Source organism: Pieris napi, chromosome W, assembly GCF_905475465.1.
Source record: "Pieris napi chromosome W, ilPieNapi1.2, whole genome shotgun sequence".
Lineage (NCBI taxonomy): Eukaryota > Metazoa > Arthropoda > Insecta > Lepidoptera > Pieridae > Pieris > Pieris napi.
This window is the reverse complement of record NC_062258.1, coordinates 2,200,655-2,226,424: the sequence shown is the minus strand read 5'-3', so window position 1 is coordinate 2,226,424 and position 25,770 is coordinate 2,200,655. Positions and strand designations below refer to the sequence as shown.

The window sequence follows — 25,770 nt, the reverse complement described above, 5'->3', positions numbered from 1 at the left end:
ATTCCTCCATTGAAAGGGAAAAGGAGACATGTCAGGTACATGTCTCCTTTTCCCTTTCCATCTCAGGACTTCCATAAAGTAGTGAATCTTGTTACATTTTACATTATCACATTATTTTATATTTTACATTATATCGTCGCGAGTGTTGAATTCATGAGAGATTTCGGTTCCTATCCTGAAAACCGATATATAAAATCATATAAATAAAATCCGATTGCAACCTTTATATGGGACCTATTCAAATCTGAATCAATTGACACCTCAATCATCCAAATCGGTCCACAGGTGTAGGAGTTATGCACATACAAAAAAGAACTAACTAAAAATATGTCGGATAAATTAAAAGTTCAATTAAACATTCATGTTATATGATTTATATTCACGATTTGGTACATTTCAGAGATTAGATAATATATTTGCGGGAAACTTGATAATGTATTAATATTAATTTTGATAATGTATATTAAAATGAGTTGGCCTAATGGCTTCAGCGTGCAACTCTCATCCCTGAGTTCGTAGAACCCCGGCTGTGCACCAATGGATGGAGGAAAACATCGTGAGGAATCGTGCCTTAGATCCAAAAAGTCGACATGTGTTAGGCACAGGAACCTAATCACCAACATGTCTATTAGATCGAGATCACGAAACAGACACAGAAATCTGAGGCCCAGACCTAAAAAAGTTGTAGCGCCACTGATTTATTATTTATTTTTTTACTTATTATAAATAAACTCCTTTAAATGTATCAATTTTTAATCAAATAAAAGGCAGTATTTTATATATTTATTTTTGACAGACATTATCAGCCATACAATTATGTCTGAACGCAGCATAACACCACCGTTACACCAACTTCCAGTGCCCAAAACACAGGCGTGAAATCTTGCGAACAGCGATACGCCCCTCGAAAGTGGGACCAAAGTGGCCATGGGGCTCACGATACAGCCGTTATCCACGCTCTGAAAAAATAAAATATAAATCACAAAATGCTAATGCGTTTGTACCTTGACACACTAAAAAGATAATGAAATTTTTTTATATGCAAGGAAAAATTTAATTCTGACATTTTTACATTTAAAAAAAACATTAAATCGGATAAATCATAAGTTATGATACATTCAGGACAATACGATGTTATCGGAGATTAGATTTTACAAAGTCAAAATCTTTTTTTTTTTTCAGGAAAAATAATAGGAGGTAATGCTATTAATGCTAGGATACTAAGTACATTACATATGTGTATATATCAAATAAACGAATAAGAAGTTATTTCAGGAAAGTCAAATTAGGTAAACGAGTATTACTAAAATTTCGCAGACAATAATTTCCGTAGAAGAAGGACAACCTCGTATTTTTTAAATAAAATGTTAAGCAAAACATTTGAAAAAATTACAATTAAAAATTACATCACCCATGGCAGTTTTAAGTTTGATAAATCTTATAAATACGAGTAGTATACAGTTATTCATGACCCCACGCAAAAGTTGCAACTAACTAAATTTAATTAAACTTAAAAAAAATACAGTGTCTCTTATAGTAACGAGCGCCATGTGCTAAATGTTATCTATGACATTTATTTCCAATGGAGGAGAAACGCGAGGCTAATTGCAGATGTCGCTATCATCGCTTGACCCATTACAATACGCTGTCAATTTTCAGCATTTCTTACGTAAATCTTAGATACGATTTAGTGAATCTTAAAAGGTGTTTACAAAATATGAAAACTCCTGAATAATGAATTCGATTAAAAGGAACAAATGCAGATCTTGTCACGAGGTAATCACATTGGATATTTTTCAATATTCATTTTTAAAAAATTATGAGGAAAGGGATGAAGAATTTTATCAATCATATCTTAAAAGTATTGGACAAATTTTATGTGGTATATTTTAAAAAGGCCCTACTTAATAAATATATTTATAAGAATTACTTTGAAACAATAAAACCCACTGATTACTTTGTACTTTTATTTTACAATTCCTTCTTTAAAATAACATAGCATAACACAATTTAATCCAAGGTCAGCCATTATTGCATATTGTTCATCACTAACAGCTAAAAGGGAACTTCTGTCAGTTATTTGGCGGTCACTGGTAGATCCTGCATGTCCATCTTAAAAATAACGATATCAGGCCACCAGGTGTAGCGCCCACCAAGAATTTTATAGTGTTCGTAGCTACTAAATGTTGCTTGTTGTGCTTTTGGTTTTTTTTTGGTTTTGATATGGGTATATCTGTACTATCTATTATCACTCTGGTAGCTGGATGATATTGCTTAAATCAATCTGCCACCTGGCATCAACCAGTGAACGAATAGGCCAAATATGTAATGACTAATGACGTGGCTGCCCCTAAAATTATATTATTAAGATACTTGCTGTGGTAGTGGGTTTCTTCCAGGAAAACAGTTGGGATTGCAGTCTTTTTCAAATATCTATGAACTTAAACCTAAAATGCACGCATAATAATTAGTGCTTATTACATACCCAAGTACCCATACCATATACATAATTTAAAAGTAGTTTATGCAAACCTGTAGAGGATCTTATGCCTTCATAATCAGATTCAATAAAATATTCCGAACATAACATTTATAGCTTTGAAGTTACGTCTTTTCAGAGCTTTTTCCCAGAGTCTTATTATGCGTAAATCCTTAGGAAAAATGTGATTTCCATTATTATTACAACCGATTGCTGCGAAACGAGGTATTTTTGGAGAAAAAAAAAGGTTTTAACTTGTTTTATAATTATGAAGTATGGGATTTGACGTTTGTTTACATTTGTTATGAGTCAAGCGATACCAGCGCTACTTGCGGCAAAGTTTGGCAGTTTTCTTCTCAATTTATTTAGCGCCATATTACCAGCGCCAACAACTAATGAACTAACTAAACTTCCTCACATCCAGCTTCATCGTTCTACTTTTGATTCGCGTCATCAGTCGGTCAAATAACGAACTTCAATAAGTCTACAACTGTGGGTATCTCTCGACAATATATTATTATAGTACAATCTAACGCGTGCGAATAAATTTGAATCACGCCATCTATTGCGCAAGCTAAGAACTAGGTACATTTCTTTCGACATTTCTAGCTTTTGTCACACAGAAACGATGAGAAGGTTTTATGTTTAGCTTGATAAATCTAACAATTAATACCGTTTCTAAAAATTCTATCATTTGACTAATGTCAGTTACCTATTTGCTATTACAGCATAATTATGCCTCTTGGATGGATGTCTTGGATGATGTGACAAACGACATTTCTCAAGATTTTAAAACATTCTTTTGGTTTTAGGTTTTGAAGGAATTATTCAAAATTCGTAGCACAGAAACATACATTTAAATATATAAAAATTTATTATATTATATTTATATATTATGCAATGCAATGATTAAACCATGAAAATCTTGCATAAGTTTTACAGCTCTTTTAGCTGTATCATTCACTGCCTTTAAAGAAAGAACCTTTCTTTTTGCCTGTAAATAGGCAACCTCTTTCAACGTAGAAATAGGGTAGAAATACTTCAAGAAGTTTTCATCCATTTTTAAACGAGAAAATAAATTTCTGCTCTTGACAGACACAAAATCACTTAATGGTAAAAATAAAACACATATGATAAATGAATATTTATTTCTGTAAAGTAGGCTTAGCGTAAGGTCCTTTTCCATGTATTTTTTTATAAAATAATTATTAATAGCTAACTCTAACATAAAACTATGTATTATGTTAGGGATTAAACTTACCATACAAATAATCAAACATCTTCTTTTTATGGAATATATCTCTTCCCACAATCATACAAACTATCTCTTTGTAAGTTCTATACGATACTTCTCTTGGTTTCTTCATTAAAGAGTGATTAAATAGTAATTTCTTCTGTCAAGTACCAAATATGTTGACTAAACTTTCTCAGGGCTGCTTTGGATATCTCGTTGTTAATAGTTTTATATTCCCTAAGCCTTTTAAAAAAACACAACTCTTAATTGAATGCCTTCACCACCAGACTACAGCCGAGCCATGATTTCACATATATGAATATCTGCAATGAATAAACAAACGTCTTAGGGTGCTCGCTTATCTTTAGCGGTAATATTTAATTGAGATTGCAACATACTTTCAAAGAGTAAATAGCTCTAGTCAACCACCTTGCTTAATGCACTGCTCCAGGAGGTCTTATGATGTCGCTGCGTGTTAATTGCTGTCAATAACAGCAGAATTAATAGTATTCTAGTTGTCTTTAAACTTTTTAAACATCAGGATATCAGGGCTATTTTTGAATTTGTGGTCGTGGGTCGAATACACACTTTAAAAATTAGTACGTAAACGTGAAAGAGTAATAATTCCCTGTCTAGCTAAGAAGGTAGGTCTAGGTAAGAATTTCCCATCCCAGTGAACGGTCACAGTTCCATGCAAATTATTCTGAATATCTGATTTTATAGATTTCACTCTATCTTTTCTAATATTTGTGCGAATGCGTTTGTAACTCTCTCCAAATATAGTGTAAATCCAGTTTTTTTACACAGTTAGGGATAGCTCTGGTAGGGATGCGCTTTCATTAACAGTCAATTTAACTCGAGTGTTAAAAAAGCGAGTGGTAAGAACTTGACGGTTAGACGGTAGCTTTGCTCCAGTTATTTAATAGTTCACGTCATCAACTTAATAAATAAAATAAAATACTTTCTTTATGATTATTAATTATTTATTTAATAATACGTATTAATCACGAGACTAACTGAGAACAAATGAAAAATAAACGGTAAAAATAAATAGTCGGGTTATCGTTCTCCAAATAAGGTAAAAATTTATTCCCGAGTGTTTTAGGTACAAATGAACAAAACTAAGCGTTAAAAAATATAAACTTACACAGTAGGGTATGCGGATGACATAGCTATCCTAGCATCGGGGAACTTTGAAAGCACCTTATGGGATCTCATGAGAAGGGCTTTCAGAGTAATGGAGAGATGTTGCAATCAGCAAGAGCTATCTGTCAACCCATCAAAAACGGAACTAGTCCTATTTACAAACCGAAGAGTTCTTGGACCGTACAGGCTACCAAAACTCTTCAACACTGAACTAAAACTAAAGGAAAACGTCAAGTACTTAGGTGTGATTCTAGACAGCAAAATGCTTTGGAACAAACACCTTGAACATAAACTAAACAAAGCAACGATCGCCTTTTATCAATGTAAAAAGATGCTAGGCGTCAAATGGGGCCTAAGATTACTTTAATATATATAGGTAGGTACAGTTAATTTTTCATATGGGGTTCGCGCCCCACATTTAATTGTTAAGGGGGCAACCAAAATCTAGATAAAGCTAACCAAATTGGAACCTAATATAAAATCCCTGGACAGTTTTTCATGTTCTAGTAACTAAATAATATATATGTGAATATGTGTAAGTGGTATTTAAGATGTTTTATAACAATAAATGTTGTTATGTCTCTCTTATTTATAGATAGAAGTGTTAGCAGGAAGGGAATGGAGAAAGAAAGCAAGCCAGATTGAGAAATTTGGAAAAGCTGGCGGAGGCCTTTACCTGAAGGGGATCCGATCAATAGTACTAAAGGAAGTTAGGATAAATACAACTACAAAAAAAAACTATGTATCTATTGGTATTTAAAGATTGGTGTTTTATTGTTATTGAATTGATTGTTCAGGTCAAAAGCGTAATAATTTTTCATGTACGCCAGATTAGATGTATGATAAAATAAATTAGTGGCAAATTAGTTTCGGTGGCGGTTATTGTATGGATATGTTCAGATATATGTTAAATTTATTTATTTATTTATTTTCTCACAAAAACTAAACTTAGGACATAAGCAAGTGACAGTTATATTATACTTCTGTTTATGGAAAAGTAAGTCTGTGTGAGACTGATGCCTGCTAAAGGTAAGAGTACCTGTGTTACAGGTCATCAGGCCTCCACCACTTCGGATCGACAGAAGATACAATACAATACAAACATTACAATATAATATAGAGGAAACCACATTGTTAATCCATCGTCGCAACCCCTCTAATGATATCTTTGTTATAAGCTCATGTTTTAAATAATTAAAGCCAGTGGTTACCCAGCTTCAAACAAAGTGTTTCATTTGAACATATCCATACAACAACCGCCACCAAACATAACTCTCCTCTGATTTATTTTATTATCTTAACAACTAGACCAATGAGGAATTTTATTACAATACAACAATGTAATCTAATCAAAACTGATTAAAATTGATTACTCAATCATATATTAAGCGTTTCATTTGATTCAGTGCATTAACAATGATACCTCTAGCGTTTGTTTGCTTAATATCATTTGCCCATGGGCAAATTGATAGATAATAACATCATCACGTCACCATCAAACTGCCTTCCACCTAAACAGTTGATTAACGGAATCTGTCGGGACGTCTGGCGTCAGGGACAAGAGTGAGTTATTCATGTTTTCGTATTAAATGGCTCTGGCCGTGTTTGTATTTGTTCACTTTTTACTGGATAGCGTGATGTGGAAGCTTTAGGTATAATTTATTGTGTTATGGCCGATTTACATTATCTTAGTGTTTAGGAGAGTGCTTTAGGATAGTACTTTAGTTGAAACATGTAAACGCTACTTGCTTTAGTACGGTTCTACTTGACTTTCAAGTTGAATCAAAATAGAATCGCTTTTTATTTTTGTTTCAAGTGATACCCCTCCCGCGCCCGCGCACCCCCCGAGATCTTCCCTCGTTGTGTGTAAACACGTAATTTAGTCAAATCTTTATATATTAGGAGAGTGCATAAGTGTCGAGAAACGCGTGCGTGTTTTTTTATTTTTAAAGATGGCTAAATGGTCGGAAGATACAACTATCAAATTTGTGTCTGAATATGTTGTTCACGAATGTTTGTGGAACGTTAAAAACAATTTATACAAAAACAAACAGGCTAGGCATTCGGCATACACTGCCTCAAAAGAAGCTATTTTGTTAATTATTTATATTTAGTTTATTTATTTCGAATAAAATCTCGTCTTCTATTTGTTCCATAACTACAGTTAGTATTTTGCGCAGAATAGAGCGTATTTGCCGACGTCGTTGCGCGTTCATTGTGGCGCTGTAATGATACTCTACTGGAAGAAATGTAAACGTTTACTCGCAACGCACTAAAGCACTAAAGAACTTGGCTTTCAACTTGTACTTAAATACTCTCCTAAACACTAAGATAATGTAAATCGGCCTTTATACACGAAATTCCACCTCGACGTTTAACCACTGAGCAGTTCCACATAGTGGTGGTGAGAGCTTAAGGTAGCTTTTACCACCACTATGTGGAACCAGTTGATGATTTCCGAATCAATTCGACTTAGGGTCCTTCAAAGAGCGTGACAATTTATGGGCGGTATCACATAACATCAGATGAGCCCTCTGTATGCGCCATGTTATATAAAAAACGATTTATTATTATTACTATTTAAATGACACCAATTTGTTGCTCATCTAGCTAATGGTTATTCGAGACAGCTAATTGACACAAGCTATTAAGAAGAGAAGAGAAATTTCCTTTAAGAAGGACTAAACAGATGCCCAGATTCTTGCCTGCGCCAGTATTCTGTCGGGTTCACTATCCTTACTGGAAGTACATGTGGTAATTTTTGTTTGAATATTAGGTGATCAGCCTTTTCTTCCTAATACTCTTCTAATGTTGACCAACGTGCCATTTTTATGATACATTTTCTATTTAACCTCAAAATTGTAGCATGAAATGAAACTTAACGGATAGACTACAGTAACAGATACCTAATGGAAGAAGACTTTTTAGAAACAAACACCGAACACACTAAATCAAACCTATCGCTATCGAAGAAACGCACTTTCTTCGCACAACGCTTTTTCTCCATCAGAGGCTCTTTCTTTAACCACTTTCTTGATTTATACAATCACTAACAATCTTCACACTCACCCACACACCCTATGTCACTCCTCTTTTCGAAGACACTCTTCTTAAAGCCACCGCCAGCATTGGAATCCGTAGAGATGTGGGGTCACTCTGCAACTTCTACCGCATTTACCATGGAAAGTGTTCAGAAAAGTTGTTCGGATTAATACCTGCAGCAGAGTTTCATCAGACGTCGAGGCGTATGATATTCCCGTATCACCTCGACGTCAGTCGTTCCACAACTGAACGTTTTTTCCGCGAAACTTGGACTATGTGTAACCAGCTGCCCATCGATGTATTTTTGAACCAATTTACTTAGGGTCCTTCAAGAAAAGAGCGTACCAATTTTTAAAAGGCCTGCAACGTACTCGCGAGCCCTCTGGCAATGTGAGTGTCCATGGGCGGTGGTATCACTTAACATGAATGGGCTGGTTCCACATAGTGGTGGTGCCCAAAAACTGCCTTTAAACGCTCAGTTGTGGAACGACGGACGTCCGAATGAAACTCAGCTGCAGGTATTAACCGGAACAACTCCTCTGAACACTCTCCATGGTAAATACGGTGTAATGCAAACCTCTTGTGAGGAGCCATAAGCTTTCAAATTATATTTAATAAATGTTTTGTGTTTCTAATCTGTTTGTGCAACAAAAACTTCGCCTTTAATGACGTTTATCCTTATCACATTGCAATAATTATGTCGGATTATGATAAGTATTTTATCGCATATTTAGTATTTTATTATTATTATATTCACTTAAGTATTTATGACACTTTGACTTTCGTGTCTGGGGAAATATATAGAAGCTAGATTCAGAGTACACCGTCCCCCGGCAGAGCCTTTCTTCATGTTTTAACGTATTTTATATACTTAGATTATATTTCCCTAAATAGGTTCGCTTACGCTTGCTTATTCAGGGAGAGGAACGGACGTAGCCTCGGCGTCATCATCTTAATACAAAAGACAGACAAATAATGAAATTAAACCACAATGGTAAATGTTATCTTGGGGGACGTGTACAATAAGCGAAATATATGTTTTGTTAGATAAATTTACGCCTATTGCACCTACTTGCTTACACATACTCCTCTACAAAGAATATATGTTATTGTGTAAGCGCCCTGCGCCGCACACTTCGCACATAGGGGCGGCGCGGCCCTGGCCCTACCTCGATATAAGAGTGTTTTGCGCGATATTTTGCTTTAAGATGAGAGCAAGATTTGGAGGAATCACACACTAAGAGTTTCTTCTACCTCAGACTAGACCTCTGCTTGTTTCGAAGAATTTTTGATCGTTCGCGATTTTTGCTTTTGCCATGGGTCCGAAGAAGATGATGTCTATTGAATTAAAGCGTGAAATCATTTTCTTATTCAAAACCACTTAACAAAAACAACTGAGGTGGTGTTTTGGGTACTGGAACCGAGAAATGGCATTTCAATTTATTGGGAAAATTAATTCAATTCCTATTGAGTTCTTCTCATACTCAGTATTTGCTATATTTCCCCCCTAGATTTATTACTTTAATTAGTTATTATACGAAGAGTCCCTCGTTGAATTCGCATGGGTCTGCCAAGCATCCGCAAATATACGAGTACATTATAAATAAATAATTAAGTAGGAATAAAGAAAATAATTAACACAGCAAAAAGACGCGGAGAAAGGTCTCTATGGAGTTGCTCATAATGTTCACCGCATCACAATAATTTGTATGTGCTTTAGAATACAATGCATTGTCCCCATCGACAAATTACTTAGGACGTTGTCGTTTTGTGTTAAATTTCTGTAAATATCGATTAAAAACCTCCAAAGTCTTTGTTGTACACTCGGTTTGAGGGGTTTCGATCTTGGAGTATTTTTCATCACTGTTTTATTGTAATTATTTCAGTATTAAACGATTAAAAATTGTTTACAGAGCCGACCGACATAACGTCATAACCGTTCCGCCCAACTGTAAAGAAGGTCAAGAGCTTGTCAACGGCGAGTGCCGAGATATTTGGTACCAGATCCCAGCACCTAGGGCAACGTTAGTATCTATTTATATTGAATATATATATATATATTGAATATATATATATATATATTGAATATATATATATATATATATATATATATATATATATATATATATATATATATAAACAGTATGCTATAACCCATTCTGCATCAGATTTCTGTATCTGTTTCATGAAACAACTGAGCGTTTTTTAAGGCAGTTTTTGCACCAGTGGACCAGCTGCCCGCTGAAGTATTTCCGAACCAATTTAACTTAAGGTCCTTTAAGCAAAGAGCAGCAACGCACTGGCGAGCCTTCTGGCAATGTGAGTGACCATGTGCGGTGGTGAGCCTCCTGCCCGTATTCCCACTGTTACAAAAATAAACTATTAAACGATTGAAATTGTAAATCTTTCAGAGGTAACCAACCAAGCGTCATAACAGTTCCACCGAACTGCAAAGACGGCCAAATATTGATTAACGGCGTGTGCCGGGATGTTTGGAGGATCTCGGCTCCAGCACCACGAGCAGTGTATGTTCTTTATTTATACATAATCACTTTTGAATGGAACAATGGATTAATTAACACACGCCATTTTGGGCCTAAGGCACGCTTAAACACGATGTTTTCCTTCACCGTTCGGCCGTTAAAATGCCCACATAGAAAGTCCATTGGTGCACGGGGTTCTACAACCTCAGGAAGAGAGTCGCACGCTGAACCCACTGCTTTTGGATCACTTGCTTTTGGAATTGGATAGAGATATAATAGTTCCATAAGCATAATTAATTAGACAGAATTGATTCTACGGATACATGACACCATAACTTATTCATATCATCTCAACGAAACACACCAGTCGTTGAAATTTTTCTGTTCACTTTTTCAATTTTAATATAAAAAAAAATGTTTATTATGGAACATAAGATACAGGTATCACTTATTCCATGTAATTAAATTTGAATCTGTAGGCATCCCTGCTCATCGGCAAAGAAGACAGAGGGTGTAGGCCGAGAGAAAAAGCCGGCGTAAAAAACTCTCGGTACTCTTTTAAAATAGCAAATCAACTAAAAACATTTATTTTAAAACAAATATCGCAAATTAATTAGAATTAGTCTGTCTAGCACTAGTCTCAGGCCCTTTTATGAACTAGATAGTCGTTGACTTCTAGTAAGCCTTTTTACACAGCTTTTCTTTAATACATTTCTTAAATTTATTAAAAGGCAGACATAAAAGAGTCTCTGGGAGTTTATTAAAGAAGAGTATCCCTTTTCCCAAAAAAGAATTACTAACTAATTTAGATAGTCTAGTACGGGGAAAGAGATTTGAAGGCTTTTTGCCTTTGACGGAGACTGCTCCAGCATCTCGCGCAAGGGACTAATCATCCCTATGGATTCATTAAATGTTTTGTTTGCAATTTTACCGCGTGAGGGAATAGCATTCCCCCTCACGCGCGTAAAGAAGTTCTATCTTTTAGAATTCCTGAGGATCACAAAGACAAAAACACAATTGTGGTACCACCAAACTGCAAGGAAGGACAGCAATTAATCAATGGCGTGTGTCGCGATATCTGGCTCAGGTATGTTTCCTGATAATATCCAAAAAACATTCAGCCTTTGGTCTGGGTCTTAAATGTATGAATCTGTTTCTTAAGCAAACGAGCTTCCCTTGGCCTCAGGTGAGAGTCGATCAAGCAACAAGGCCAACACTATGTTTTTTTAATTTATAGGGATAGAAGTTCTCACAAGGCACCTACTAAAATGGGTGTCCTTGGGCTGTCCCGTAGGCTCGTTTGCTCCCTTATATAATCCCTTATATCCCTTATATATATATATATTTTTTTTTTTTTTTTAAAAACAGAGCTCGAGCCAAATAAAAAACAACAGCTTAAAGCAGAGTGCTGTTACGGGGAAAACAAATAGGGTAACTGAAGATGTAGCACGTAGAAATAAAGATCAAGAAATGGAAACCAATGTTGAAAGGGAAAACTGTGGCGATAAGACAAATTAAAGAGTTGGAAAATATCAACGTGGAAAATACCCCAGCTGTGAGGTAAAAAAAGGAGGTAGAAGCGATGTAGTGGAGATTTGTGGAGCTGAGCGGAAAAAGTTTCTGCATGTGTGGCGTCTAAACAAAGAGACAAGTTTAGAATGTCTGGAGAACTATGTTAAGAACGTCATATATGCTAGGGAAGTGTCTATAAGAGTTGAAAAAATTAATCATAAAAGAGAAAAGGATTACGCATCATTCATTATCGGGGTACCAGAATATGAATATGAGTTATTATGTAAACCGGATAATTGGCCTATTAATGTTGAATATTGTGATTGGGTGTGGTTTCGGAGATCACCAAATAACCCAAAACGATGGAAGTAGACCTATTAAGATATGTTACCAAAATGTGAGGGGTCTTCGGACCAAGTTAAAGGAATTTTATATGAGTGTCTCATCAATCTCTGTAGATTTGTTTGCAGTTACGGAAACAGGATGTAATGATTCGATAGCTGACGCTGAGTTAGTCCCTCCCAGATATACGGTATTACGATGTGACCGCGTGGATGGGCGCAAGCATGGTGGCGTATGTCTCGTGGCTTCCCCACGCCTGGAACTGCGCCGCGTAATTTTGCCCTGTGATTTGCATATTGAATCTCGCCCGTTTGAAATAGTTTGTGCAACTGTCTATTTAAAAAGTAGATTCATGTTTATGTTATGTATTGTTTATACTCCTCCAAATACGAATGATGATGAATACTTTTTATTGCTCAAAACAATTGAAGAATTTTGTTCCAAGTATGATGATGTATTAGTGATCGGTGACTTTAATTTATATTCTTGTTCAAACAATTTAAATACTTATTTTTGGAATTACTTTAGTAACTATTGTGAATTCAGTCAGTGTAACAATATACAAAATGTTAATGGCCGTCTATTAGACTTGGTTTTGAGCAAAGGTAGGGGAATGCAAAGCGTTGGGGTGTGTGAGATGGATGAACCTTTAGTACCTGTAGACGATCAGCATCCACCGCTTCTTGTGTGCGTGCGTCCACGCATTTGGGCGGTTTCTTCAAGGGATGATGCGGCAAAAACGGGTGAGCGCTTGTTACAGTGGAATTTTAAGAAAGCTGATTTTAATGCATTGTATTCTAAGGTTAGACAAGTGGATTGGTCTGATGTATACTCGTCTGATTTAAATCTAAGTCTCAATTGCTTCTATTATAAGTTAAACTCTGTGTTTGAGGAATGCGTGCCAAAAAATTCCAGGAACCTAGGATACTCAAGGTATTTATATCCAAAATGGTACACAAAGGAGGTAATTAAAAAAATTAAACAAAAAGCCACGCTGCATAAGAGATACAAGGTCACTAAATCCCCAAGAGATTACAAAGAGTTTAGCTGTTGCAGAGCTGAAGTCAAGAAATTAATTGCATTGGCTCTTGAAAATTATACTAAGGCTGTTGAATCAAATGTGATTGAAGATCCCAAGTCATTCTGGAGATTTATTAATAGTAACAGAGTCAATAGAGAACCATCAGGTATTATTGAGAACGGAGAGGTACTACCGCCGGATAGGAGCGTTAAAGCATTTGCCGAGTATTTTAGCTCTGTTTATGTTACGCAAAAGCCAAAGGTTGACGTCAGCGCAGCTGTTGCCGGAGCGGGTTGTTCAAACGGGGCTGCAAGAGTCCACGTTGGGAGCTTACAGTTAAGCGATATACAGGAGGCACTTAAGCGACTTAAGCCAAAAAAGGCAGCAGGTCCGGACGGTATACCGCCTTATATCTTGAGAGATTGTGGCGTTGTACTTGCTGAACCACTGCTACACATATATAACCTGTGTCTGAAAGCAGCAACATTTCCCACATGTTGGAAAAGCAGTCGGGTAATTCCAGTTCCTAAAGTAGGATGCCGCGATAAAGTAGAACAGTATAGGCCGATAGCTATATTGTCAAGTCCGGCGAAGGTGTTGGAAACGGCACTTCAAAAGTGCATACTTAATCAAGTGAGTTCCCAACTCTCAGAAGCTCAACACGGGTTTCGGTCTACGAGGAGTACCACTAGCAACCTCTTAAATTATATGGCTAATATTAGCCCAGTAGTGGACAGTGGAAAGCAGGTGGACGCTGCCTATTTCGATATTAAAAAAGCGTTTGATTTGGTCGATAACGACGTGCTTTTGCAGAAGCTTGCACAGGTAGGATTCACTCCACACTTATTGAACTTCATGGCTAGCTTTATGGAAGATCGAACGCAATACGTGGAATACGCTGGGTGTAGGTCAGATGCTTACTTTACGAGATCAGGCGTGACACAGGGCAGTAATTTGGGACCGATGGAATTTATGATAATGCTGAATGACCTAGCAAAAGTTGTCAAGAATGCAAAGTGCTTGCTCTTCGCTGATGATATCAAACTTTACATGCCCATAGAAAGTACAGACGACTGTATGCGGCTGCAGGAAGACATTGATCGAGTGGTAAATTGGAGCAGGAGAAATAGATTAGAGTTTAATTTGGCGAAATGCAAAGTCATATCTTTCTCGAGAGCACGATTTCCCACTCGATACAATTATACTATTAGTGGTCTAACGTTGGCTAGAGTATTGGAGGTTAAAGATCTAGGAATATATTTTAATGCCAATCTTGGGTTTGCGCAACACGTCGATAAAACATGCAAAAAGGCATACAGAAATTTGGGGTTCATATTGCGAATAGCTTGTGGCTTCACAAATATTAGTGCGATTAGAATTTTATACAATGCGTTAGTCAGAAGTCACTTGGAGTGCAATGCAATGGTGTGGACCCCATATGAGGCTAAATACAGTCTCATGCTAGAGCGAATACAGAATAAATTCACCCGGTACCTCTACAAGAGACTGTACGGAGTGTATCCTTTGTATCCACTTATGTACTCGACCCTGTTTGTTCTGGGTATGGTGGGATATGACCAGCTACGCCTCAGAAGAGAGCTAGCCTTGTCGGTGTATATATTTAAGATACTTACGGGTCGGGTTCATAATCCGGATATTTTTTTGGCGTCGGGACGTGACGACCCCATCGCCCACTGGTGAAATAACCTGTGACAGAGGTTATTTCATCAGCGCAATCAGTCAACCCCTTCCTAGTGGGAGTGCCATGCTGTTGCCTTCGGGCTTCAGCCAAATGGGCAGGCACGACCGGGGCAGTACCACTGTCTCTTAGAAAACCGGCGTGAAGTGATGCAATAGGCTCGCCTTATTGTACTCGCGTTTCGTGCGGTGAGAGAGACTCCCGGAGCCCATCCCCCCCTCCCCCATATGTAATATGAAGGTGCAGAAAAAAGAGAATCTACCCCAGGGGGGTACCACACGCGCTCGCGTTGGAGAATCCCCCTCTGGGCGTCCAACACCGGGACACGGAGCACCCGGTGGTGGACGCACAGGCTGCCCTTCGTATTCTGGGGGGGGCAATTCTGCGCTCAATAACAGAAACAGTTATCGTTCTCGGGGCAAACGGAGCAATTCAACGCTCGCCGTGGACTTCACGAATGTTAGGGGGCTCAATTCCAATATCAACGCAGTCCACTACCATTTGGAGACTGCGAAGCCGGCCTTGCTCTTTCTTACCGAGACTCAGATTTCCTCCCCGGCTGATACTTCCTACCTCTCCTACCCGGGGTACAAATTGGAACATTCATTTGTGCCACGGGCGGGAGTCTGCGTGTACGTCAGAGAGGATATCTGTTCTCGTCGCCTCGGGACGCTTGAAGGAAGGGACCTATCTAACCTCTGGCTGCGCGTAGACTGCGATGACCATCCGCGATTCTACGCATGCCTGTATAGGTCCCATAGCGGAAATACCGAAACTGACCGACTCATTGAGCACATCCAAATGGCTACAGATTCCCTGCTCGAAAGGGTTCCTACCGCTGAAATCGTGATACTTGGCGATTTTAACGCCCACCATGCCGATTGGCTCGGCTCTGAAACCACCGATCACGCGGGAAGATCCTTTCACGACTTTGCTTTAGCCTACGACCTGACACAAATGGTCCCTGCGATTACGCGAATACCAGATGTGGATGGTCACAAACCCTCTTTGTTGGACCTTCTGCTGACTTCACATCCGGAGAATTATCAAGTCTCTGTTGACCCGCCATTGGGTTCATCAGATCATTGTGTGGTCCGGAGTACTGTGCCATCTACGCGCCCTTCACGGCCCCGCTTTATGGGTTGTCGCCGTATCTGGCACTATAAGTCAGCAGATTGGGACGGGATGCGGTCTTTCTTTGCGTCCTACCCTTGGGGGCCTATGTGCTTTTCGCCGGAAGCTCCAGATTCCGTCGCCGCCTCTGTCGCCGAAGTGGTTCTGCAGGGCATGGAACTCTTTATTCCATTTTCTGCGGTGCCGATCGGTGGCAAGTCTCAGCCCTGGTTTAAACGTTCTTGCAAGGCGGCCTCGCGTCGAAAGCGAGAATGCTTTAAGGCATGGGCGGAAGCGGCGAAATCTCGTGATGCCAATACCAGCGAACTTAAAACAGCATATAACTCAGCCTCCAGGTCCTTCAAACGGGAAATCACTAAGGCAAAGTCAGAGCACATTGCCAGATTTGGCGAGAGATTGGCCCAACTCCCTTCAGGGACTCGAGCCTTCTGGTCTCTCGCCAAAGCTGTCCAAGGGAATTTTTGTCAGCCCGCCATTCCGCCACTGCACAGGGAGGATGACTCTCTGGCCCACACTGCGAAGGAGAAGGCCGACCTTTTGGGCTGTCTCTTCGCGTCCAACTCGACTTTGGATGACAGAGGGAGATCACCACCGACCATTTCGCGGTGTGATTCTTCGATGCCGGAAATCACATTCCAGCAACGTGCCGTGCGCAAAGCACTATCTTCCTTGGACATTCATAAGTCGAGCGGGCCGGATGGTATCCCCCCAATTGTGCTGCGTACTTGTGCTCCTGAGTTGGCTCCGGTCTTAACGCGCCTTTTTCGGTACCTGTACTTGCTCGGCACTGCCCCGAAGTGCTGGAAGACCGCTTCGATACATCCGATCCCAAAAAAAGGCGATCGCTCTGATCCGTCCAACTATCGCCCAATAGCTATAACCTCCTTGTTCTCCAAAATAATGGAAACCATTATTAATAGCCAGCTCTTGAGGTATCTAGAGGGCCACCAGTTGATTAGCGATTCTCAGTACGGCTTTCGTCGTGGTCGCTCAGCTGGTGACCTCCTTGTATACCTTACACATAGGTGGGCAGAGGCAATTGAGTCCAAGGGGGAGGCGCTGGCGGTAAGTTTGGACATAGCGAAAGCCTTCGATCGGGTGTGGCACAGAGCACTGCTCTCGAAGCTACCAGCCTATGGGCTACCCGAGAAATTATGCGATTGGATCTCCAGCTTTCTGGCCGATCGGAGCATCAAGGTCGTCATCGACGGAGCATGTTCCGACCTTAAACCCGTGAACGCTGGGGTCCCACAAGGCTGTGTTCTATCCCCGACCCTGTTTCTTCTGCATATCAATGATATGTTGCAACTTAGCAACATTCATTGCTATGCGGATGACAGCACTGGGGATACTTTTTACACTGGCCGGGCAGGTATTTCTCGGGCAGTTGTCGATGAGTACCGGAACAAACTTGTGTCTGAAGTCGAAACTCTACTACGTGGAGTCTCAGACTGGGGCAGACTAAACCTAGTCCAATTTAACCCCAAGAAGACACAAGTTTGCGCGTTTTCCGCTAAAAAAACACCCTTTGTCGCCACTCCTCTTTTCGAAAACACTCTTCTTAAAGCCACAGCCAGCATTGGAATACTTGGCGTTGACATATCGAACGACGTTCAGTTTCGCGGTCACTTGGAGGGAAAGGCTAAATTAGCCTCCAAAAAGCTTGGTGTGCTCAGCAAGGCGAGGCGGTACTTCACTCCGGGCCACCGCATGCAACTATATAAAGCGCAAATTCGGCCCCACATGGAGTACTGCTCTCACCTCTGGGCGGGGGCTCCCCAGTACCAGCTCCTTCCACTTGACCGTATACAACGCAGAGCGGTTCGAATCGTCGACGACCAATCCCTCTCCGAGCGGCTTGATCCTTTGGCGTTGCGTAGAGATGTGGGGTCACTCTGCATCTTCTACCGCATTTACCATGGAGAGTGTTCAGAGGAGTTGTTCGGATTAATACCTGCAGCTGAATTTCATCATCGGACGTCGAGACAGAATACGAAATTCCACCCGTATCACCTCGACGTCCGCCGTTCCACAACTGAGCGTTTTTCAAGGCAGTTTTTGCCGCGCACCACCACTATGTGGAACCAGCTGCCCACTGAGGTATTTCCGAACCAATTCGACTTAGGGTCCTTCAAGAAAAGAGCGTACCGATTCCTGAAAGGCCGGCAACGCACTCGCGAGCCCTCTGGCATTGAGAGTGTCCATGGGCGGCGGTATCACTTAACATCAGGTGAGCCTCCTGCCCGTTTGCCCCCTGTTTTATAAAAAAAAAAAAAAAAAAAAAAAAAAAAATGGAGAGACTGAGTCTACGGGTACCAAGTAGAAACCTGAGGCGGAAGTCTCAACTTTTGGATGTACCGCGCGCACATTCCAACTTGGTTAGCGAAGCACCACTCACGCGAGCAATACACATAATAAATAAGATTTCTATTAAGGTAGACTTATTTGTTTGTACACTGGCTGAGTTCACAAGAGTTGCTTCCTATACTATTAGTTATAAGATTTAGGTACATAAATATATTTCTGTTAATGTTTTGTATTTAGGTTAATTGGTGTGGGTAAAATATTGTGTCGTTCTATCGAATTAGTTATTACTGTAAAGATAGAATAATTATATGGAATAAATAAATAAATAAAAATAAAAAAAAACTATCGATAACGATAGCGATCCTTATAAGGTTAAGTACCATTTCGCAAAATTCATATCAACCTTGCGTTTGCCATTTTTACAATAATTGGAAAAAGATAATATCTAAGATAGTAATATGTAATAATATAGATTGTATATATATTAAAAGTATAGTCTCGGGTTTGTTCTGACACAAATCGAGAATGGCTGGATTTTAACTTCGCTGTGGATAAAACTAGAAGCCTAAAGCAGCCATTGTAGGCATAAACACGGTATATTGGAAATTCCATTCAATTTTATTCAGTAGTTTAGGAATTATAACTAGTCAAAGTTTCTTAATTTTGTCACTCACTGACTAACCGACCATTAAAACTCTAAGGCACTTCTAACAGACACTTCAGAATCTTCATTTAGAATACAATTTCGTCGTTAGTATAGGTTATTTACGTAATAAGTTAAGACAGAAGGTCCCTCAAGTAGGGACTGAATTTACCGACTTTTTACGGTATAAGACTTGTTTTTTACAAGTTATGTCGTTAATGGCATTTGATTGTCCCGAATAACATAATAACTTTCAATACACGGTTCGTGGGTTTCGTAACTGTCAAACTTTAATGTTCAACCCGTCGATACGGTAACTCAAAGAACGTGTTTAAATATTTCAAATCAACCAGATAATATACAATATATCTAATTGCATATTTATTTATTTCGTGATCCTCTACTACTACCAATATGGAGTCAATATAACGCGTGCGTTAATTTATTGTGTAAGGATGATATATTGAGATACATAAATAAAACAATTCTATTTATTTTTGTGTTCATAATGAAGCAGTGAAATTAATAAATTTTGTATTTATTGTATTACTTTCTTAATAAGTTAACTAATCTGTTACACGACATTCATTGACTGTTAGGCGGGTCAACTAGTAGTTGTGTCCGAAAGAATCATTGTCGGTCAAAATTTCTATAATTATTAATATTATTTATTAAACTTTAAGCGATATTCATAATTATACAATAAATAAATCAGTGGCGCTACAACCTTTTTAGTTCTGGGCCTCATATTTCTGTATCTGTTTCATGATCATTTGTCTTATAGGCAATCAGCCTCCTGTGCCTGACACACGCCGTCGTGTCTCAGGCTCTGGGTCTAAGGCAAGCCGGTTTCCTCGCACATAGAAAGTCCATTGGTGCACAGCTGGGGTTCTACCACCTCAGGGATGAGAGTAGCACGCTGAAGCCACTAGGCTGACTCGATATTCATAATGAGGTTCACCAAGTCTCTTTGTTCTATAAGGATATTCATGGTTGTCCCCGGATTGTAATTCTTTTGTTCCAATCTTCGGCAAATATTTACAAGACAAAAAAATATTTTTTCTTTTCAGACAACTCGCCGCGTCCCTTGCTGATGAAGATGATGTTAATGTACTTATAAAGAACATTATAGACGTTCCAAATCAATGCCCCAAAGGATATAGGCCCGATGCAAACGGAGTATGTCGTCCTATATTGTAAAAATCTAAAAAAACTATCTTAGTCGTAACAGATAAATCATTATCTATCTCTTTTCATCGTAGCGTATGTTATTTGGTAGAAAGAGACGAATGACAGTGATTTTGGTTTTTATTAACTCCTAACTAACTAACTGGTTTTTATAAAAAATATATACTCCAGCTAATATATATGTAGACTTAAGATAGCAAAATCATATTACGTATATGTATAAATAAAGAAATATATGCAGTTCTTGTTTTATTCCACGGAAAATTAAATATCCTTGCAACCTGCCTTTGAGTCAATAAACTATCCTTTTCTCGAAACAGTTCAGGCCATTTTCGACCCTATACCTTCTGCTCTTATTCTGCTCACTCTGCGGAAAGCCTGAGAGCTCGAGCAGCAGGTGATGGAGCTTGCAATGCTTGGCATCTCGCAACATCTAAGTGGCGGTGGGCAGGCCACAGCGTGCATGGACAAGAACCGATGGACCAGCATGCTCCTTGAATTGAAGACCTCGGCAGAACAAACGACCGCGGGCCCCTCACCGACTAGTTGGACTATGACGTTGTCAAGAATCTTGGCTCCCAGGGGATGCAGAGACGCCAGTGCAGGGCGTACTGGAGGAAGATGGAGGTCTCGTCCAGAAGGATTTTTATTATTTTATAACGTAATATTTACCAATTTTCAACTAAGGGTCCTTCAAGAAATAAGCGTACCAATTCTTACAACGTATTTGCGAGCCTTCTGGCAATGTGAGTGTCCATGGGCGGCAGTATCACTTAACATCAGGTGAATAGGGCTGGAGCCTTTTGCTTTTTGTTACATTAAAAAAAAACATATACTGTAGATATACGAGTAGCATTATACTATATCTGGTGAACTTTAATAAAAAAATATATAACTTTTTTGTTGTGTATGTGTTTTTAGTTAAGTTGAGTTATCTATTAGCTGCTTTTAGGGATAATTCACAAATTTTTATTAATAAACAAAATAAAATCTCTACTACATAAAGAAACAGACTCACCATGAGCGCCATCTCCAACCTGGCCATCCTCTTGCTGCCAAAATGCTTGCCCATGATGGCCTGGTACCGGCTCCTGCACGTCCTCTGAGTGTAGATGCCACTTAAGTCAATCCATCTCACTGCACATCCACCAGTCCAGCGTCCGAAGATGGCCCGAGGCTGGGAGCTATTGTACCTATATCCACGTCTGAAATATCAGAGCATGGGTGCAGTTTTACCACCACAATAGGATGATTGAGAGAGTGTTCAGGGTTTTTCGGACCTGCAGCTGAGTTTCATCAGACGTCGAGGCATATGAAATTCAACACGTCCCTGCCACAACTGAGCGTTTAAAGACAGTTTATGGTTACCACCATTATATGGAACTATACATGGAAGTTGAAATATACATTGAAATATTTTTTAGAAATGAATATGAAAGATTGGTGTATGCCAAAGGATATTTCTATTCTTCGACTGAAAAAGATACAGCGAAAAATGGGAAACACATCGGTGGGCAGCTGGTTCTTTTATTTTTAATTATGCAGCAACTAATTGCCGCAACTTTAGTAGAAACTACTTACGTATTCTGATACTTGCAATACTTTCTAAACTTTGATATCTGAGCTCGCGCTGTCGGGTCAACTGGTACCATGGGTAGGAAGTCACCAGCAAACGCATCAGCACACGGAGCTGACACAGGCACTCCAGTCTCCTCTAGTCCACATACGAAGCACTATCAAAATATATTTATGTAGGTAAATTATCTTTAAATTTACTTTTACTGCCAGTTCTTAAAGAGGTTACAACACTAAACCAAACTATTCTTAAAGATTTTTTAAATACCTGACATTTATCTACCTATATATACTTTCCTTTATAATAAAATTTCATTAAAATTGGATTTCGAATCTACAGAGGTATAACAACATATTATCTTGCTATGATTTTGAGGTTTCAAAAACTAACACAGACACAGTGCACGATCGTCGATCATGACAACTTTCAGCTACACTCTCAAATACATGCGCAAACACACCCATTCACACTCACAGTGGAACGATCGTAATAAATTACTGTAATGTACATTTAGTTATTTTTTAACTATATACACTAAATACATAACAACGATGTTTAAATCGTCGAATAGGAAAAAATAGCTTTCATTTGATATATATATTTGTAGATGTTATATACTTAGTATCCTAGTAATAATAGCATAACCTTCTTTTATTTTTCCTGAAAAAGATAGACTTTGTTCCCCAGGGAAACTGAAATAGTGACTCCAATTACCTTAGCAATAACACTGCCCGTTGCGTTGGCGTCGTACTCGGATGTTGTATGTCTTACAGTGGCAAACGTCTCACATGTTGGTATGGACATGAGCGCAAGTGATTCGTTCAGCTTTTGCGTTAGGTTCGACTCATAATCCTCTGCAAGAGCTGCAATAAGCTCCAGAAGAGCTGGCACATCGATTGGATATCTGTAGATATTATAGTAAAAAGTCAAAAATTATTTAATCATATAGGTAACACAATGTACACTTATGAACGTCAATAAAGAAATACATATTAATGCTTCTAAATTTACATATACACAAATATAAATGTGTATATATATATATATATATTGACTGCGTAATTCGATAATGTTTTTTTTTATATAGAACAGGGGGCAAACGGGCAGGAGGTTAACCTGATGTGAAGTGTTGCGGGTTTAAGCTGACTATAACACAATTTATGATGACATTTTCCACCTTACCCAAGAGGGTTGACTTTATTTAGCAGAAGTAAGGATTTCTTTTTTTGAAGTGAAGCTTCTTTAGGCGCATGAAACGCAATAATAATAATATTAGCGTCACGAAGATGTGCAGCGTTTTTGTCGAAGAAAAGGGAGAGAGCTATTGAGACTGATTGAGAGAGAGTGAGAAGGGCGCATTACCTTATAGAAATTATATTTCGTAAAGAGAATTTATGAAATATTAGTATTTTATATTTTATGCAAAAAAGTTATTGAAATCTCAAATGACGAAATGTAAATTAAAACTCCACGTGTTTTTACTATCGAAGATATACATTTAAAAATAAAAATTTATAATTTGTATCAATTTTCGATACTTTTAATATTTTAATGACAATTAAATTCATTAAATTCCTAACATATCTTCCTTATTCCCTGCCTCTATGTCTCGGAAATCTAAAGTTTTAGATTTGTTTAAATATGAACAAAACTTAAAAATTAGTTTGCCAAAGAAGTTTCACTTCTGACATGTGTACTTTGTACGCACGCATTTTTTTTTATTTTAATCTTTAGAGGTGTGTAAGAATGAAAAATAAACTTCCAAAATCTACCACTACAGTCTTTTCATATATCGACAGCCTATGAAACAAATAACGTGGCTTTTTATTGGTAAATTAATGATCCAAAGATTACCCTCTACTTTATATATCAATAGTTACCTGGCTGTAGGTATAGTTGACACTGTACTCTCCGTCATTTCCGTTGTGTCTGTTACATCCGTGGTTAATTCTTCTCTTCTTATTCTCAAAAAGCGTAAAATGTTGACATCTGTTTGATTCTCAGAGGATGTGATAGCATTCACGTTGCTCAACAGTTGCTTTATTGCGTCTGAAATCGATTCGTTTTTATAGAACATGGGGCAAACGGGCAAGAGGCTCATCTGATGTTAAGTGATACCTCCACCAATAGACACTTTCAATGCCAGAAGGCTCGCGAGTGAACTGCCGGCCTTTTATTTGCCGAAATATTTATTTCAGTTCTCTAACAATAAACTACAAGCAGCCTCCTTATCAGAATCGTAAAATGACTGCTTCACGACTGATTTGAGCGCGACCGCCGCTGCGAAAACCACTGTTAGAGTTCGAAAAGTGAGTTACAGAATCACAAGCCAAGGCAGAGATCAGCCTGTGTCTGACATGTTTGGGCCTAAGGTTTCATAGGCGTTTAGCGTTTAATTTCCGAACCAATTCGACTTAGGGTCCTTCGAGAAAAGAACGTTCTAAAAAAGCATCATGCCTTTCAAACATTTCGTAGACTTAAAAGATAGACGGGGATTATTGCCAGTTTTTGAAGTATTTCTTGATTATTACATTTCGATATTTAAAATTTTGACGCAGCTCGTATTCTGGCTTCATATGAATGCATGAAAGGTCTACCTTCAACATCAAGCAACTCTTGCCTGTTAAGCGTCTTCAGTGTCACCTTTGTGTTCATCGCCCTGGTGGTGGGGACAGGAATTTCTGTAACATTTATAAGATATCCTCGATTTGTTATTATTAAATCGTTTAGCAGTGCTGGCCTAGAGGCTTCAGAGTGTATATCATCCCTTAGGTCGTAGGCTGTGCACCAATGGACTTTCTATGTGCGCATTACATTCGCTCGGACGAAGGAAAACATCGTGAGGAATCGTGCCCTAGACCCAGCACGAAGGCGTGTGTCAGGCACAGGACGCTGATCACCTACTTGCCTAATTAGCCCGGTCATTTTAGACAATTGAAATAAAGAAAATTCCGACAAAGCCAAATCTTCGTAGAGACCTTAGGTTTACCACAAGGAATAAAGTGTCAAAAGTCCCCATCAGTCCCATGTGAGCTTAGGGACTTATTCGGGGTCCAAGGTCAAAATTTTAGGTTTTTTGGATTTTTCTCGAAAACGGTAAGTTTTATCGAAAAGTACCTCAGAGCAAAGTTGTAGATCTTAAAATTCTCTATAAAAATGGTCTCTATGATTTTTTCTCTAAGACCCACTATTTCCCAGATATTGCGCTTGTAAGAATCACGTTCTACATAATATGCACACATTTCCTCCCCACCTGTCAGGTAGTGTACTCGGCGCGTTTTTTTTTAACGTGGTATCCCCGGTAGGCCTATTCCACGAACCTTACTGACGTTATTTTCAGGAACAATAATTATTTAATAGTATGAAGATTATTGATATGGGTTACTGAGTTTAACTGTCGTTCAAACTTTTTTTATTACTTTAATCTGACTCATACTCTTCATATTATTCAACTTCAACAATCATGTTTTCTTCAATTTCTTTTTGTTCTTCTTCTCCTTCCTGTTGATAAGCGCTTAGAAATTGTTCAAATGAAGATGAATCAGTTGTCTCTCCATCAAAATCACATGAATCTTCCTCTCTTTTATTTAATTGAACATTTGAGCAAGAGACACCTTGGCAATTGGTACACGCTGGAGAACACTGCAACCTTACTTTTTTACAGCCACATTTGGCACTACAACCTTTCTTGCAATTGCAAAAAATAGTGTTAAGAAGTTTTTCTGGAGCAGGAGGCAGTAAAGTTCGAATCGGTTCCAAAGTATTATTTATCAATTTCCAACCCCAGACTTCAGGGTTCAGTTCATTGCCTTGCCATGTCTGAACTTGATAGTATACTCGAAACAAATGTTGACTAGCAGATGCCGATGTTGCAGGAAGACAAGATAGCTGTACTTGCTTTTTGTTTCGTGTATTTTTTACAAATGTTAAATATCTGTACGTACCTATGCAATCAATTTTTTTT

At 38.6% G+C, this 25,770-nt stretch overlaps 2 protein-coding genes across 4 annotated transcripts; one reads left to right on the top strand and one right to left on the bottom strand.

Annotated features, from left to right (window-relative positions):
- Nucleotides 1–151: 151 nt before the first annotated feature.
- On the bottom strand, nucleotides 152–24,470 carry LOC125062014. The gene is made up of 7 exons (XM_047667627.1): nucleotides 24,404–24,470; nucleotides 23,687–23,855; nucleotides 22,521–22,710; nucleotides 21,812–21,963; nucleotides 21,249–21,435; nucleotides 813–959; nucleotides 152–175 (listed from the first exon to the last, which is right to left on the bottom strand). The coding sequence occupies exons 1-7, from the start codon at nucleotides 24,459–24,461 to the stop codon at nucleotides 152–154; spliced, it is 927 nt and encodes a 308-aa protein (XP_047523583.1). The 5' UTR covers nucleotides 24,462–24,470.
- Nucleotides 6,256–20,470, top strand: LOC125062104. Of its 3 annotated transcripts, XM_047667693.1 has the most exons (5): nucleotides 6,280–6,422; nucleotides 9,815–9,925; nucleotides 10,313–10,426; nucleotides 11,370–11,471; nucleotides 20,113–20,470. In XM_047667693.1, the coding sequence occupies exons 1-5, from the start codon at nucleotides 6,316–6,318 to the stop codon at nucleotides 20,240–20,242; spliced, it is 564 nt and encodes a 187-aa protein (XP_047523649.1). In that variant the 5' UTR covers nucleotides 6,280–6,315; the 3' UTR covers nucleotides 20,243–20,470. The 3 variants fall into 3 exon arrangements, with proteins under 3 accessions (XP_047523650.1, XP_047523651.1, XP_047523649.1); XM_047667694.1 differs by lacking the exon at nucleotides 11,370–11,471 and having other exon boundaries at nucleotides 6,256–6,422; XM_047667695.1 differs by lacking the exon at nucleotides 10,313–10,426 and having other exon boundaries at nucleotides 6,258–6,422.
- Nucleotides 24,471–25,770: the final 1,300 nt, after the last annotated feature.

What these genes read in the sequence shown, in the direction of transcription:
- LOC125062104 (XM_047667693.1), top strand. Translation starts at nt 6,316, where the DNA reads ATGGGCAAATTGATAGATAATAACATCATCACGTCACCATCAAACTGC. An exon ending in ATCCCAGCACCTAGGGCAAC is followed by an intron (nt 9,926 to 10,312) that starts GTTAGTATCTAT and finishes TAAATCTTTCAG; the next exon opens with AGGTAACCAACCAAGCGTCA. An exon ending in TGTCGCGATATCTGGCTCAG is followed by an intron (nt 11,472 to 20,112) that starts GTATGTTTCCTG and finishes TTTTCTTTTCAG; the next exon opens with ACAACTCGCCGCGTCCCTTG.
- LOC125062014 (XM_047667627.1), bottom strand. Translation starts at nt 24,461, where the DNA reads ATGAACACAAAGGTGACACTGAAGACGCTTAACAGGCAAGAGTTGCTT. An exon ending in CGGGCAGTGTTATTGCTAAG is followed by an intron (nt 21,964 to 22,520) that starts GTAATTGGAGTC and finishes ATATTTTGATAG; the next exon opens with TGCTTCGTATGTGGACTAGA. An exon ending in TATTGCAAGTATCAGAATAC is followed by an intron (nt 21,436 to 21,811) that starts GTAAGTAGTTTC and finishes CTGATATTTCAG; the next exon opens with ACGTGGATATAGGTACAATA.